Source organism: Hyla sarda, chromosome 1 (genome assembly GCF_029499605.1).
Source record: "Hyla sarda isolate aHylSar1 chromosome 1, aHylSar1.hap1, whole genome shotgun sequence".
Lineage (NCBI taxonomy): Eukaryota > Metazoa > Chordata > Amphibia > Anura > Hylidae > Hyla > Hyla sarda.
Genome location: NC_079189.1, coordinates 465,081,535 through 465,099,064, shown reverse-complemented (window position 1 = coordinate 465,099,064; position 17,530 = coordinate 465,081,535). Strand labels below are relative to the sequence as shown.

The window sequence follows — 17,530 nt, the reverse complement described above, 5'->3', positions numbered from 1 at the left end:
GTAGAAACGCTTTCTCAAAGGCACTGGGCACAAAGATCCGGCAGGGAGCCATAGGAAGTGACATCCTTAAATAAGGGTGGTTCAGGCAAGAACCAATTAAAAGGACACTGTCCCTTTAAATCTTAGTGACTGGCATGTGCGCGCCCTAAGGAAGAGACGCGCGCGCACCGGAGATGCGCCGCGACATTACAGTGATGCGGTTCTCGTGCGGCCACGAGGAGGGAGCCGCACACCGGAGAAGCCCCGGGGAGAGGAGCCGGAGGGAGGAGGAGAGCAGCGGGGTGAGGACCGAGGACGGGAGAAAGCCGCAGGCGCGGCCTCTGACAGTACCCCCTTTGGCCCCCTCTTCTTTTTAAGTTGCAGGAACTTCAAGATCAAGTCCTTGTCCAGGATGTTTTCTTCGGGTTCCCAAGACCTCTCCTCCAGACCAAATCCCTTCCAGTCCACCAAAAAAAATCGTCTACCCTTGGAATATTTGGAGGCAAGGATCTGTTGAACTTCAAAAATGTCAGGAGGCACCAGAAACTGGAGATGGAGTGACTGACTTGGTGGAAAACCGATTCAAGACCAGAGGTTTAAGGAGAGAGACATGGAAGGTGTTAGGGATTCGAAGGGAACGAGGCAGAAGCAACTTGTAAGCCACCGGGTTGACACGGCATAAGACTTTAAAGGAACCCAAGAAACGTGGTCCAAGTTTGTAACTGGGCTGTTTAAGGTGGACATATTTAGCCAAGAGCCACACTTTGTCGCCAGGAAGGAAGGCTGGTGGAGGTCTCTTCTTCTTATCCGCCTGGTGTTTCATACGGTAGGAGGCATGGACCAGAGACTGCTGAGTGTCCTTCCAAATAGCCTGAAAGTCAAGAACCAGAGCATCCACCGCAGGCACATCAGAGAGAATAGGCAGCGGGAGCGGTGGGCGGGGACGATGACCATAGACATTGAAGAAAGGAGAATTGCCGGTAGAGCCAGAGTCCCGATGGTTATAACAAAATTCGGCCCAATGTAAGAGAGAAGACCAATCATCTTGATGTGCAGAGACACAATGGCAAAGGTAGGTACCAAGGATCTGGTTCACCCGTTCGGCTTGACCGTTGGTCTGAGGGTGGTAGGCAGAGGAGAAATCCAGCTTGACCTTAAGGCGGGAACACAGGGCACGCCAAAACTTGGAGACGAATTGGACCCCCTATCCGATGTGATCTGATGGGGGAGACCATGGAGCCGAAAGATGTGATGAAAAAATAAGCCAGCCAGTTGGGAAGCAGAGGGTAAACAGGAAAGCGGAACAAAATGAGCCATCTTCGAGAACCGATCCACAACCACCCAGATTACGGTGCAATTGGAGGAAAGTGGCAGGTCGGTGATAAAGTCCATGGCTATATGAGTCCAGGGAGATTCTGGGATTGGCAGGGGTTGCAAAAGGCCAGCGGGTCTTTGACGTGATGTTTTATCCCGGGCACAAGTTGTGCAAGAACGAACAAAGTCAGAGACATCATGAGCAAGACTGAGCCACCAATAGTGACGAGAGATGAGGGAGATGGAATTCTGGATTCCGGGATGTCCGGCAAGGAGGGAAGAATGACCCCAATTCAGGACCTTGGTTCTCAGGCGTGGGGGTACGTAAGTCTTCCCTGGGGGTACCTGTTGAAGACTGGTAGGCGCGACAGGAACCAGGCGGTCAGGAGGGGTGATGTGTTGAAGCTGTGATTCTAGTCCAAGGACATCGGAGACTCTGGAGAGAGCATCAGCTCTGACGTTCTTCTGTGCCGGACGGAAACGGATTAGGAAATTAAACCGGGAGAAGAATAAAGACCACCTAGCTAGCCGTGGATTCAAGCATTGCGTGGATTGAAGATAGAGGAGATTTTTGTGATCTGTGAAAATAGTAATAGGGAGAACAGTACCTTCCAGCCAGTGCCACCACTCTTCTAGAGCTAACTTAATAGCCAGGAGTTCCCGGCCTCCTATGGTATAATTCCTCTCAGCAGGAGAAAAAGTTCTGGAAAAGAAACTGCAAGTAGACATTCTGCCTTTAGAAGATTGCTGTGTCAGGACGGCACCTGCTACTACGGAGGAGGCATCCACTTCCAGAAAAAACAACTTATCCGGGTCGGGTCGTGTCAAGACCGGAGCTGAGGCAAAGGCTGACTTGAGACAGGAGAAAGCTTCCACAGCAGAAGAAGACCAGGACTTGGTATTCGCTCCCTTCTTAGTTAATGCCACAAGAGGAGCCACCAGGGTGGAAAAGTGCGGGATGAACTGCCGATAGTAGTTCGTAAAGCCTAAAAAGCGCTGTATGGCTTTAAGTCCAGATGGTTGAGGCCAGTTCAGAACCGCAGAGAGTTTACTTGGATCTATACTAAGTCCTTGGCAAGAGACGATATAACCAAGAAAAGGGAGGCTAGTCTTCTCGAAGAGGCACTTTTCGAGTTTGGCGTAGAGATGATTGCTTCTCAGGCGACGTAGGACCTGACGTACATGGACCCCATGCATTTCCAGGCTTGGAGAAAAGATTAGGATGTCATCCAGGTAGACAACGACACACAAGTAAAGCAGGTCCCGGAATATGTCGTTGACGAATTCCTGAAAGACTGCGGGGGCGTTACAAAGGCCGAATGGCATAACTAGGTACTCATAATGACCATCTCGGGTATTAAAGGCCGTCTTCCATTCGTCACCTTTTCGAATTCTGATCAAATTGTAAGCTCCGCGAAGGTCCAGTTTGGAAAAAACCTTGGCTCCACGTAACCGATCAAAGAGTTCAGAAATGAGCGGAATTGGGTACCGATTTTTGATAGTGATTTTATTCAACCCACGGTAGTCTACGCAAGGACAAAGTGACCCATCCTTCTTTTCCACAAAGAAAAAAACAGCTCCTTTGCAAGTTTTCTCTGATGTATTCGGACATGGCTTTGGTCTCGGGAGAAGACAATGGATAGATTCTGCCCTGCGGGGGAGAGTTGCCAGGCAGAAGGTCAATGGGACAGTCATAGGGACGGTGAGGAGGTAGGCTTTCTGCTTGTCTCTCACAGAAAACATCAGCAAATTCTTGGAGCAGGAAGAACCGGAGGGGAAGGACTTGGGGACGGTAGTCTGGGTTCAACAGGTTCTAAGCAACGGGTCTGACAGTCCAGACCCCAGCACGAGATTTCTCCGGAGCGCCAATCCAGGAGAGGGGAATGAAGCCGCAACCATGGAAGTCCCAGGAGAATGCGAGAAGTACAGCGGGGTAGAACGTAAAAGACGATTTCCTCCTTGTTGAGGGCACCAACTTGCATCACGAGAGGGGCTGTTACTTCCTTCACAGCGGTATTCAGACAATCCCCATCAACGGATGAAATGAACAAGGGCTTAGGAAGCCAAGAAACGGGCAAGCGGAACTTGGAGACCAAGTGGGCGTCAAGAAAATTACCAGCCGATCCGGAATCCACGAGAGCAGGAACAGAGAAGGAAACCCCTTGGGGGGGAAGTGATCCGGACCGGAATATTTAGGCTGGAGAGGAGTCCTTCACACCTAGGGTCGCCTCTCCAACGTCCCCTAGGTGCGTGCGTTTCCCTGGCGTGGAGGACGGAGAGGACACCGGCTCAAGAAATGTTCTGGGCTGGCACAGTAGAGGCATAGTTTCTCTTCCCTGCATCGAGTTCTCTCCTGAGAGGTAAGACAGGCCCGGTCTACTTGCATGGGCTCGTCTGCGGCAGGTGGAGAAGAAGAATCCGGTGGATGCTGGAACACAGGATTCAGCCTTGGGAAGCGACGAGGTCTCGGTAGCTGGCACTCTTGCCGGAGTTCCTCTTGCCTTTCTGCGAAACGTACGTCAATACGAGTCGCCAAGTGGATCAGGTCCGAGAGAGAAGAAGGGGAATCGCGGGTAGCAAGAGCATCCTTGACTGTACTAGACAACCCCTTCTTAAAGGTGGCACATAGAGCTGCTTCGTTCCAATCCAGCTCGGACGCTAAGGTACGGAACTGGACCGCATATTCGTCCACTGGGGAATCCCCCTGGTGGAGGTTCAGGAGGGCAGACTCCGCAGATGAGGCTCGGGCAGGTTCCTCAAATACGCTCCGGAATTTGGCTTGCAGATTTGTAGTGACAGGGTCTCCTTTGTCCCAGACAGGAGTGGCCCAAGCCAGGGCTTTACCGGAGAGGAGTCTGAGGACGAAGGCCACCTTGGCACATTCAGATGGAAATTGGTCAGCCAAAAGTTCAATATGCATAGAACATTGGGTCACAAAACCCCTGCACATCTTAGAGTCCCCTTCAAACTTGTTTGGCAAGGAAAGACGCACCTTTGGACCAAGAGCAGAAGTTAGAGGCACAGGACCAGGAGCGGGCTCGGGAACAGAGTGTCATGGCTGCTGCTGCAAAGAGAGAAGCTGCTCCATCATGGCGGACAACTGGTTCAATTGCTGGTCGTGTTGCGCCACTGCTGGGACTGTTGAGCCACTACAGTAGACAGATCCGCTACGCTGGGCAGAGGCACCTTGGCGGGATCCATGGCCGGATCTTACTGTCACACTCACCGGGATGGATCAGGAGGTGGATCCGCTGGACCCGCGTGGAAGGAGTAGAGAGCTGTACCAGGCAAGCGGAATCTAAGACGCCTCTGGTCTTCACCAGAGCCCGCCGCAAAGCAGGATTGACTTGCTCCGGCAGGCGACGTCCAGGTCGCTACGCCTGGCACGACTCGTCCGCGCAGGTTGCAGAGGTGACGCGTGGCACGGAGTGATGGAGCTGGGATGTTGGAGGCAGACGGCCGACCAGGCAGGGAGAATACTCGTAGTCAGGGATAGCAGTAGGTCAGGGGCAGGCGGCTCAGGTTCGTGGTCAAGAAACGTAGCAAGAGTTCAGTACACGGTCAGGTCAGAAACAGTAACAGTAGAAATGCTTTCTCAAAGGCACTGGGCACAAAGATCCGGCAGGGAGCCATAGGAAGTGACATCCTTAAATAAGGGTGGTTCAGGCAAGAACCAATTAAAAGGACACTGTCCCTTTAAATCTTAGTGACTGGCGCGTGCTCGCCCTAAGGAAGAGACGCGCACGCACCGGCACCACAGGAGGGCGACATTACAGTGATGCGGCTCTCGTGCGGCCACGAGGAGGGAGCCGCACACCGGAGAAGCCCCAGGGAGAGGAGCCGGAGGGAGGAGGAGAGCAGCGGGGTGAGGACCGCGAGCTCATCGGAGCCGAGGTACGGGAGAGAAGCCGCAGGCGACCCCGCGCCGGGCAGCGGGACGCGGCGCGGCCTCTGACAGTAAGGATGTGTCCTCACCCCCTCTGGCACGGTGGATAACCCTAGTTAATAAATATGTCCCATTATACCATGCCCTTTATGTTAGTAGGAAATGCCCTAAAAAATTTGATAAGGTCTGGGTTCCATGGTTATTATTGGATGTCTCTGCTGATCCTCCAGTTCGGGGAGCCTCTCAGATGTATAATGGCTACATTGGACTCGGGGAGCTCTCGGGTATGTCTGGATGTGTGTGTGTCTCTGTGTGTTGTTGTTGTTCTGGTGGCCTCCCTTCCCTCAATTATGTATATTTGTTTCAGTTCTTGTGTAGCTGTTCCATTGGCACGATTCTGGTGGGAGTGGGAGGGGGGCTATCGGAACTGTTTATATGTCTGTTGTTCAGTTGATTGAAAACCAATAAAAATATGTTTAACCCCTTAAGGACCATGGACGTACGCGTACGTCTAAGCACCCTGGTAGTTAAAGGGTAGCTCCCACCTATTTTTTTTTTTGCTAGCCGTCCCCCCCCCCCCCCCCGCTACGGCACTAGCCTGTTCCCTCCTCCCCCCCCCCCCCGCCCCGCATACCCCGTTCCCTCATTACACTTGCAGTTACTGCAGAGTCCGGCAGCGGGCGTGCAGGGACAGCGGCGGCAACGAGGCGGCGGCGGCGGCGATGTGCGAGAGGAGTGGCCTCCCAGCCAGTGGCTAGGGAGCCAATTCGCTCGCTCCCGCCTGTCTGATTGACAGGCAGGGAGCGAGTGCAGCCTAACTGAAAAAGGATTGATTGCCACTCCAAAATCAGTCCTTTTTCAGTAGCCGGTTTTTAAATGTAAATTAAACCTTTTTAATGAAAAAAAAAAATAATAAAAGTATATTAGAGATATGTTGTAGTACATAAGTACTACAACATATCAAAAAATAAAGATGGTGACAGTGGGCATTTAAGGACCAAGGATGTACGCGTCTATCAGCAGTCACCCCGCGCAAACGCCCAGGGGGGGTCATCAGACCCCCCCATGTCGGCAATCGGCGCAAATCGCAAGTGAATTCACACTTGCGATTTGCGCAATTCCGGGTCTATGGTGACCCGGAATATAAGGGGGATCGCGGTTGTCCAAGACGCCCACAATCCCCTGAAGGGATAGGAGTGAGGTGGCAGGGGTGCCAACCCTCCTATCCCTGCTATTGGTGGTCTAGACGCGACCACCAATAGCAGATCGGGGGCGGGGGGGGGGGGTTAACTTTCGTTTTCCCCATCCTGCCCACCCACAATAGGCGGGGCAGGACGGGGAACCGAAGGGGACCGGAGTCCACTTACCCTGCGGGCAAGGCTGCGGGTGACGATCGGAGATCAACGGGCGGCGATGACTTGCAGCAGGCTCCCTGGATCCGACGGAAGTCGGTAAGTTGCCTAGCAACATCTGGAGGGCTACAGTCCGAGACCACTATACAGTGGTCTCTATACTGTAGCACTCCAGATGTTGCAAAACTACAACTCCCAGCATGCCCAGACAGCTGTTTGGGCATGCTGGGATTTGTAGTTTTGCAACAGCTGGAGGGCTACAGTTTGAGACCACTATATGGTAGTCTCTGAACTATAGCCCTCCAGATGTTGCAAAACTACAACTCCTAGCATGCCCAAACAACTGTTTGCTGTCAGGGCATGCTGGGATTTGTAGTTTTGTAACATCTGGAGGGCCACAGTTTGCAGTGGTCTCTATACTGTAGCTCTCCAGATGTTGCAAAACTGCAAATCCCAGCATGCTGGGAGTTGTAGTTGCGATCCCTCCAGCTGTTGCATAACTACATCTCCCAGCATGCCCTTTGGCAATCAGTACATGCTGGGTGTTGTAGTTTTGCAACAGCTGGAGGCACACTGGTTGGAAAATATTGAGTTAGATAACAGAACCTAACTGAAGGTTTTCCAACCAGTGTGCCTCCAGCTGTTGCAAAAGTACAACTCCCAGCATGCATGGTCTGTCAGTACATGCTGGGAGTTGTAGTTTTGAAACAACTGGAGGTTTGCATCCCCCCCCCCCCCCATGCTTCAAGTATGAGCTGCCAGTGCGAATGTACCATAAAAACACTACACTGCACTACACAAACACGTAATAAAGGGTAAAACAGTACATATACACCCCCTTACACTGTCCCCCCCAAATAAAAATTTAAAACATCTTGTACGGCAGTGTTTCAAAAACGGAGCCTCCAGATGTTGCAAAACAACAACTCCCAGCATTTCTGGAAAGCCACTGACTGTCCAGGCATGCTGGGAGTTTAGCAACAGCTGGAGGCACCCTGTTTGGGAATCACTGGTGTAGAATACCCCTATGTCCACCCCTATGCAATCCCTAATTTAGTCCTGAAATACGCATGGCGCTCTCTCACTTCAGAGCCCTGTCGTATTTCAAGGAAACTGTTTAGGGCCACATATGGGGTATTTCCGTACTCGGGAGAAATTGCACTACAAATTTTCCGGGGCTTTTTCTCCTTTTACCCCTTATGAAAAGTAAAAGTTGGGGTCTACACCAGCCTGTTAGTGTAAAAAAAAAAGGTTTTACACTAACAGGCTGGTGTTGCCCTTTACTTTTTATTTTCACAAGAGGTAAAAGGAAAAAAAGACCCCCAAAATTTGTAACAAAATTTCTCCTGAGTACGGAAATACCCCATATGTGGGCGTACAATGCTCTGCGGACGCATAACAAGGCTCAGGAGTGAGAGCGCACCATGTACATTTGAGGCCTAAATTGGTGATTTGCACAGGGGCGGCTAATTTTACAGCGGTTCTGACATAAACGCAAAAACATTTTTTCAAAAAAATTTCAGAAAAACTCACTCTCATAAATCCCACTGGCGCTCCTTCCCTTCTGAGCACTCTACTGCGCCCGCCGAACACTTCACATACACAAATGAGGTATTTCCTTACTCGAGAGAAATTGGGTTAGAAATTTTGAAAGGATTTTTCTCCTTTTACCCCTTGTAAAAATTAAAAAACTGGGTATACAAGAACATGCAAGTGTAAAAAATGAAGATTTTGAATTTTCTTCTTCCCTTTGCTGCTATTCCTGTGAAACACCTAAAGGGTTAACACACTTACTGAATGTCATTTTGAATACTTTGAGGGGTGCAGATTTTATAATGGGTTAATTTATGGGGTATTTCTAATATGAAGGCCCTTCAAATCCACTTCAAACCTGAACTGGTCCATGAAAAATTCAGATTTTGAAAATTTTGTGAAAAATTGGAAAATTGATGCTGAACTTTGAAGCCCTCTGATGTCTTCCAAAAGTAAAAACATGTCAACTTTATAATGCAAACATAAAGTAGACATATTGTATTTGTGAATCAATATATAATTTATTTGTAATGTCTATTTTCCTTACAAGCAGAGAGCTTCAAAGTTAGAAAAATGCAACATTTTCAATTTTTTCATCAAATTTTTGCATTTATGCAAGTATCGACAAATTTTTAACCACTAACATAAAGTAGAATATGTCACGAAAAAACAATCTCGGAATCAGAATGAAAGGTAAAAGCATCCCAGAGTTATTAATGCTGAAAGTGAAAGTGGTCAGATGTGCAAAAAACGCTCTGGTCCTACAGTGAAAAATGGCCTGGTCCTTAAGGGGTTAAAAAAATTAATAAATAAATAAAAAAAGATGTCCAGGGGCGGACTACCCCCTTTAACAAAAAATATCAATGCATTTCTAGCCACTGTCCTTGGGCCTTACTAAATAAGAACCTGGGGGAAGGGCTTGAAACACATTGGCCCTCATTTACTATTGCAAACCAGACATGTTTTGTTGGGTTGTGCACCAGATTCTGTCGCATTGCACCAGAAATTCTTGTCTACGCCAGATTTTGCACCAGAATTGAAAAAACTCCGACTAACTCTCCATTTTGATAAGAAAACCCGAGGGGCATGACCACCGGGAAAAGGGGGCATGGTCTCCGAAAAGTGGCGTGTTCCCGCCATTTTCACAAAACCCAACATATTTACTAAGGTTTGCACATAAAATGTGGTGGATTTGAGTAGGGATCGACAGATAGCGATAATCTGTGGACTTTAAGGCCGACAGTCGATAACTTATACCGATATTCTGATATAAGTTATCGCCTATTTCCCCCACCCCCCGGCCCCGCTGCAGATCAATGATTTAAAGCGGGCGCTTTAAATCAATGAACTGCATCGGCTTTTGCGGGCCAGAGACCGCCGCAGCTGCCCGCTTCTCTCCCCCTGCCGGTCCTTAGTCCAACCACCGCCTCTGCCCCATTGCCTCTCCCATCCCGGTTTTATAATAACCTTTTCCCGGGGCCCGGGGTCTGCGCCACTTCTGGCTCCGGCAGCATCCTGTGCTGTCACTGTGCGCACTGACGGTGATTGCCGATACCGATAATGTCCAAAATCGTGAATATCGGCCAAACCGATAATCGGTCGATCCTTAGATTTGAGCTGAGGAAAACCAGACGGATCAGAGCATGTGTAAAAAAAATAAATGTTGGGAAAGTGGAAATTGAAGGGAAACGTTAGTAAATACAGTGGAAAATAAATTGTAGGGAATTAAAACCCACAAAGAAACCTACACTTCACTCTTAGAAAATAAGGTCCGTTGACTTCTTTGGGAGCATGCTTTGAGAACTACATGTTTCTCCAACATAGATTAAATAAATTTGGATGTTTTTATCTGTTCAAGAAAGGGAGCTATGCAAACCATTCTATTACGATTACTTTACCATTTCCAACATGGACATCATACAGGGAGAATCCCCAAAGAACTACCACCATAAGAAGTGTATAGGATATAAAATAAATATACAGTTTGTATACTTGTGAGACAGTCATACCTGGACTGGATCTTTAGTACATTGGGACACAAGCTTTTCGAATACACTGCTTGTATTGGCTCACAGTCCTCATAGGTCAAGTTATAAGTTTTAGTAAGACCTTAAAAAAAAAAATTTATATATATATATTATATAGTGTACTTTATTGTGTTGCTTACAGTAATGATTCTTTTCACAAGTCAAATTTTTATTATGCATCAGTAAATACACCAAATGAATGTACAATGTAGAGACCTAAAAGGTATCATGTTGGCATTACGCTAGTTTGATACCATATATGTTTATTTTTATTTACACAGTTTTTTTTTTATGGGAAAAGGGGCCCGACCTGCTATGATCGGGAGCGGACACATGACGTTCCAGTACGTCATGTGTCCTTAAGGGGGTAAGCCTGGTGTCACGATGCCGGCTGGCAGGTAGTGGATCCTCTGTGCCAGAGAGGGTTTGGCGAGGACCGCGCTAGTGGACCGGTTCTAAGTCACTACTGGTTTTCACCAGAGCCCGCCGCAAAGCGGGATGGTCTTGCTGCGGCGGTAGTGACCAGGTCGTATCCACTAGCAACGGCTCACCTCTCTGACTGCTGATGATAGGCGAGGTACAAGGGAGTAGACAGAAGCAAGGTCGGACGTAGCAGAAGGTCGGGGGCAGGCGGCAAGGTACGTAGTCAGGGTGGATAGCAGAAGTTCTGGTACACAGGCTTTAGACACACAAAACGCTTTCACTAGGCACAAGGGCAACAAGATCCGGCAAGGGAGTGCATGGGAGGAGGTCAGATATAGTCAGGGACCAGGTGGAAGCCAATTAAGCTAATTGGGCCAGGCACCAATCATTGGTGCACTGGCCCTTTAAGTCTCAGGGAGCTGGCGCGCGCGCGCCCTAGAGAGCGGAGCCGCGCGCGCCAGCACATGACAGCAGGGGACGGGAACGGGTAAGTGACCTGGGATGCGATTCGCGAGCGGGCGCGTCCCGCTGTGCGAATCGCATCCCCAACGGCCATGACAGTGCAGCGCTCCCGGTCAGCGGGACTGACCGGGGAGCTGCAGGGAGAAAGACGCCGTGAGCGCTCCGGGGAGGAGCGGGGACCCGGAGCGCTAGGCGTAACAGTACCCCCCCCCCCTTAGGTCTCCCCTTTTTTTTGTCCGGTGACTGCCTCCCCTGGGATGAGGACACCGGGAAGGAATGGATGGTTTCCTCAATGGCAGGCAGTACAGCAGGAGTAGGAATGGGGAGGGAGGGCAGAGGGTGAAGCTTGGCACGGGACAGGGAGACACAAGGACGGGAGCCATGAGGGGACACAGAGGCTTGCCTGAAGGGACTGGGAGGGGGGGAGAGGCATTTTCTGTGGCAGGCAGAGTCCCTAACGACCTTAGGGGGACCGGATACAGGAGGAACCACAGGGTCACGGCAGGGAGTACTGGGAACCGGTTTAAGGCAGTCCTTGGAACAAGAGGGACCCCAACTCTTGATCTCCCCAGTGGACCAGTCCAGGGTTGGGGAATGGTGTAGAAGCCAGGGTAGTCCAAGGAGAATTTCGGAAGTGCAATTGGGAAGGACCAAAAATTCAATTTTCTCGTGATGAGGTCCGATGCACATTAGGAGGGGCTCCGTGCGGTAACGCACGGTGCAATCCAACCTGGCTCCGTTGACCGAAGAAATGTGGAGTGGCTTGACAAGACGGGTCACCGGAATGCGGAATTTATTCACCAAGGACTCCCGAATAAAATTCCCAGAGGCACCAGAGTCCAGGCAGGCCACGGCTGAGAGGGAAGAGCTGGCTGAAGTAGAAATCCGTACAGGCACCGTGAGACGTGGAGAAGCCGACTTAGCATCAAGAGACGCCACACCCACGAGAGCTGGGTGCGAGCGTGCGTTTCCCAGACGTGGAGGACGGATAGGGCAATCCACCAAAAAATGTTCGGTACTGGCACAGTACAGACAAAGATTCTCTTCCTTACGGCGATTCCTCTCTTCCAGGGTCAGGCGAGACCGATCCACTTGCATGGCTTCCTCGGCGGGAGGCCTAGGCGCAGATTGCAGTGGAGACTGTGGGAGAGGTGTCCAGAGACCTAAGTCTTTTTCCTGGCGGAGCTCTTGATGTCTCTCAGAAAAACGCATGTCAATGCGAGTGGCTAGATGAATGAGTTCATGCAGGTTAGCAGGAGTTTCTCGTGCGGCCAGAACATCTTTAATGTTGCTGGATAGGCCTTTTTTAAAGGTCGCGCAGAGGGCCTCATTATTCCAGGATAGTTCAGAAGCAAGAGTACGGAATTGTATGGCGTACTCGCCAACGGAAGAATTACCCTGGACCAGGTTCAGCAGGGCAGTTTCAGCAGAAGAGGCTCGGGCAGGTTCCTCAAAGACACTTCGAATTTCTGAGAAGAAGGAGTGTACAGAGGCAGTGACGGGGTCATTGCGGTCCCAGAGCGGTGTGGCCCATGACAGGGCTTTTCCAGACAGAAGGCTGACTACGAAAGCCACCTTAGACCTTTCAGTAGGAAACTGGTCCGACATCATCTCCATGTGCAGGGAACATTGCGAAAGGAAGCCACGGCAAAACTTAGAGTCCCCATTAAATTTGTCCGGCAAGGACAGGCGGAGGCTAGGAGTGGCCACTCGCTGCGGAAGGGGTGCAGGAGCTGGCGGAGGAGATGATTGCTGCTGAAGTTGCGACTGAAGTTGGTGCACAATGGTGGACATTTCCGACAGCTGGTGGGTTAGATGGGCGATCTGTCGGGATTGCTGGGCGACCACCGTGGTGATATCAGAGATATAAGGCAGAGGGACCTCAGCGGGATCCATGGCCGGATCTACTGTCACGATGCCGGCTGGCAGGTAGTGGATCCTCTGTGCCAGAGAGGGTTTGGCGAGGACCGCGCTAGTGGACCGGTTCTAAGTCACTACTGGTTTTCACCAGAGCCCGCCGCAAAGCGGGATGGTCTTGCTGCGGCGGTAGTGACCAGGTCGTATCCACTAGCAACGGCTCACCTCTCTGACTGCTGATGATAGGCGAGGTACAAGGGAGTAGACAGAAGCAAGGTCGGACGTAGCAGAAGGTCGGGGGCAGGCGGCAAGGTACGTAGTCAGGGTGGATAGCAGAAGTTCTGGTACACAGGCTTTAGACACACAAAACGCTTTCACTAGGCACAAGGGCAACAAGATCCGGCAAGGGAGTGCATGGGAGGAGGTCAGATATAGTCAGGGACCAGGTGGAAGCCAATTAAGCTAATTGGGCCAGGCACCAATCATTGGTGCACTGGCCCTTTAAGTCTCAGGGAGCTGGCGCGCGCGCGCCCTAGAGAGCGGAGCCGCGCGCGCCAGCACATGACAGCAGGGGACGGGAACGGGTAAGTGACCTGGGATGCGATTCGCGAGCGGGCGCGTCCCGCTGTGCGAATCGCATCCCCAACGGCCATGACAGTGCAGCGCTCCCGGTCAGCGGGACTGACCGGGGAGCTGCAGGGAGAAAGACGCCGTGAGCGCTCCGGGGAGGAGCGGGGACCCGGAGCGCTAGGCGTAACACCTGGTCTAGGCTGATCTTTGTTTGTGGTGTAATTGTGAGCTTCATAACAAACGTGCAACTTTTTAAACTTTTTTTGTTTGTTTTTCAAGAAAGGTTGCACTTCATAAATAAGTAACCACTGCAAAGTATTAAAACAAAAGTGTGCAGCAAAGTAATTTTAGAAAAAAATGTGCACATATTTTGAGCAAAAACACCACCAATTTATACAACAAACATAAATCAAAAAGATGGCTAAAAGGCTTCATAAATCTCCTCTTTGTATCTGTTTTTGTGTATTTCCAAGCATTTGTTTTAATGTTTACCTATTTACACATAAAACAAATACAGTCAGCTCTAGAATTATTGCTACCTCTCGAAGTAATTAGAGATGAGCTAACCTTCCAAATTACTCGAGGTGATTTGCAGCAAATCAGCTATTGATTCGATTTGTATTCAAGGGTCAATTCAAATTCAGCTCTACACTCCCTAGTGCCTAGTTTCTGTACACATACCTATACATTCAAATACTATAATAGAGGACTCTATTTTTTCCCCTAACAGGAGTCTTGATAATGGTCTCTGGGTGCTGCTTAATCTATCGATCCATGTACCATATCTAGTATACCACACATTGCTATGGCTGCTTTAAAGGGGTACACCGGTGCTTAGACATCTTATCCCCTATCCAAAGGATAGGGGATAAGATGCCTGACCGCGGGAGTCCCGCCGCTGGGGACCCCCGTGATCTTGCACGCGGCACCCCGTTTGTAATCAGTCCCCGGAGTGTGTTCGCTCCGGGCCTGATTACGGGCGATCACAGGGCAGGCGGCGTGTGACGTCACGCTCCGCCCCTCAATGCAAGCCTATGGGAGGAGGCGTGACAGCTATCACGCCCCCTCCCGTAGGCTTGCATTGAGGGGCAGAGCGTGACGTCACACGTGGGCGCAGGCATGACGTCACACGCCGTCCGCCCTGTGATCGCCCGTAATCAGACGCAGAGCGTACACGCTCCGGGGACTGATTACAAACGGGGTGCCGCGTGCAAGATCACGGGGTCCCCAGTGGCGGGACTCCCGCGGTCAGGCATCTTATCCCCTATCCTTTGGATAAGGGATAAGATGTCTAAGCACCGGAGTACCCCTTTAACCTATGTTAGTTCCCTAGGTAGAGAATCAGCTCTGTTGTAATATAAAAAAAACAAACCATGATTTAATCACCATTTACTCACCTTTTTTGTAGAACAACTGAAAAACCATGTGGCATGAACCAAAAGAATAGCAAATGTGGCATTTTTCCACATTCCTGTCCAATGTACTCAGACTTCGAAACACAGGAAGAACTGTCTAGAATAAAAACAGTAACAAATGACAAAGTCTAATGCACAGTGGGAGAACTACCAGTTGCTCATAGCAACCAAATTGCTTCATTCATTTTTCAAAGGCCTTTTTAAAAATGAAAGTAGCGATCTGATTGGTTGTTAAGGGAAACTGGTCAACTTTTCTTCTGAACAAGCTTTGATAAATCTAACCCATTGTATATAATTATTTACACAATTAGTGATAAGTAAGTAAAAGTTACATAAAGTTACATAAGGAACCATAATACAGACTAATTTGAAGCACAACAAATTTTGGTTATAGCTTTTTTTTTTCATGCTTATATAGTTGTTTTTTTTTTTTGTTTTTTAATTGTAGAGCCATTGTGGTTTCATATGACACTTTCTTTTATTTATTCTTAATATGTGGATTTTTTAAGGGTACGGTCCCACATACCGCTTATGCAGCATATTTCACTCAAAAATCTGCTGCTGCAGCGGGAAATACACTGTGTAATCTCCGATCACCATATACACAGGGCTTTCCGGCAGCAGCCCTGTGTGTGCAGTGAGTTTTGGAGGCAGGGCCCCTAGCCGACGAGACTGTTATGCCTGGCCCCGTCTTCAAATTTCACTGCACACATAGGGTTGCCGCCGGAAAGCCCTGTGTGTATGGTGATCAGGGATTACATAGCGTATTTTTCAGTGCAGCAGTATGGAATATGCTGGGTAAGCGCTACGTGGGACCCTATCTTAAAGGGATATCCCACTTTATACAAAACGTATCCCCTATCCAAGGGACCAAATTCCTCCTCTGCAATCTCTTGTATAAGGCCGCGACTTTCAGAGGTGACAGCCCCCTCAGCCAATCACTGGCTGTTCATCAAGCTCGCATCTTCAAGGATGGGAGCTGGTGCACCGATCGGATGGCGCAGAGGCAGATAAGGATAAGGGCCCTCCCCGCTGTCCTTTCAGTTGATTGGGACACAACGATTTCAGCCCAACTGAGCAGCCGAGATTAGTTTTTACCTTTTAGATGCTGCAATCAACTTTGGTTGGCTGATAGCCGCTGGGATCCTCCAGCTATAATGCTCGCTCAGCTCCTGAGCGTGCATCATAAAAGGGGAGCCAGAGCAGGGCATACATGTATCCCTCCTTAAGGGGTTAAAGGAAGTACTCCTCTAAATATTCCAAATAACATAACATTTGAAAGAGGAATTTTTTTTTGTGTGTTTTTTTTATTTACTAATATGCCCAGTCTGCCTTATAAAACAATAAAACCTTTAAGGCCGGGTTCACAGTACAGAATTTCCATCTGGAATTCCGCTCAAGAAGTAAGGTCGTAAATTCCGCTGCATGAAAGCTTAACATGCAAGTGAAAGAGTTTTTTCAGTGAATCCATTCAGACTGCTGAATTTTCTGGCAGAATTTCCGACAGAAAATCCTGATCAAAAAATTCTGCCAGAACATTGAACCTGCTCAATGTTCAGGCGGAATCCGCTCCACGTACATTTCCGTCTATGGGGACGCTCCGGGAGATGGGTAAGGGCATGAGACTCACCCTTGGGCATAGGTGTCTGGAAAAAATTTAGAGCGAGGCCTCTCTGGTTCTTCCGCACGGTCCCACAAGCGGACGTGGATCTGGTGGCAAGGGATGTGAACAGAGGGATGCTGGTATAAAAGTTGTCCACGTAACGGTGGTAACCCTTATCCAGCAATGGGTGCACAAGGTCCCAAACGATTTTCCTGCTAACACCCAGAGTGGGGGAACAATCTGGGGGTTCAATACAGGAATCTCGTCCCTCATATACTCTAAACTTGTAAGTGTACCCGGAGGTACTCTCACAAAGTTTGTAGAGCTTTACGCCATACCGCGCCGGCTTCAAGGGAATATACTGGCGGAATAGAAGTCTCCCCTTAAAACTGATAAGAGACTCATCTGCCAAGAGCTCCCTGAGGGGTACGTAGGCCTCCAAAAATTTGGCCCCAAAGTGATCTATGACCGGCCTCACTTTGTAAAGCCGGTACAGTAATAGGCGGGATCACTTCGGGGTGGACATGCCAAATGGTCTCAAACTGCCTCCGTATCATGACCATACTGTAAAGCGGGGTCTAGTATAGGACGTCCTCGCTCCAGTACTGTCTGACGCTGGGCTTTTTGACAAGGCCCGTATGCAGCATGAGGCCCCAAAACGAGGGAGTATGTAATGTGTGCTTGGTGTTAACTTTATCTATAACGGTGTGTGATTAAAAATCACACACCGTTATATGGGGGGGGGGGAGCTGAGGGAAAAAAAATGGGGGAAATCGCAGCACCCTGAACCCCCAATAGGGCCCAGGTCATGCTGAAAAAACTGTGGTGGACCCTTGGGGATCTATTAGGGGGTCGGGGGGGAATTTTTTTTACTCCTACCCTTTTCTGTATTCTGTCCCTGCTCTAAGGGGGATCTTCTGTCCTGAGGGGCTCCGATCACAGGAGAGGGGAGGTCCCTGGCTCCTTCTTGCAGCTCTGCCCACTGAATGAACACAGTGAGCCGGCAGAGCGGCATGAAAAGGTCATTAACCCCTCCCCTGCCGGCTGCTATTGGCCGGACGATCGTCCAGCCAATAGCAACGATGTTGGGGGGGGTGATGAAATTGCCA

General features: G+C 49.7%; 1 protein-coding gene across 1 annotated transcript in view; it reads right to left on the bottom strand.

Moving 5' to 3' along the window:
- The window catches only part of RAD9B (RAD9 checkpoint clamp component B), a 259,479-nt gene that overhangs the window by 220,454 nt on the left and 21,495 nt on the right, over positions 1-17,530 (bottom strand). The window contains exons 6-7 of the mRNA XM_056518258.1: positions 14,801-14,915; positions 10,074-10,173 (exon numbers count right to left, since the gene is read on the bottom strand). Coding sequence (XP_056374233.1) covers positions 10,074-10,173; positions 14,801-14,915 — 215 coding nt within the window. The remainder of the gene's footprint in view (positions 1-10,073; positions 10,174-14,800; positions 14,916-17,530) is intronic.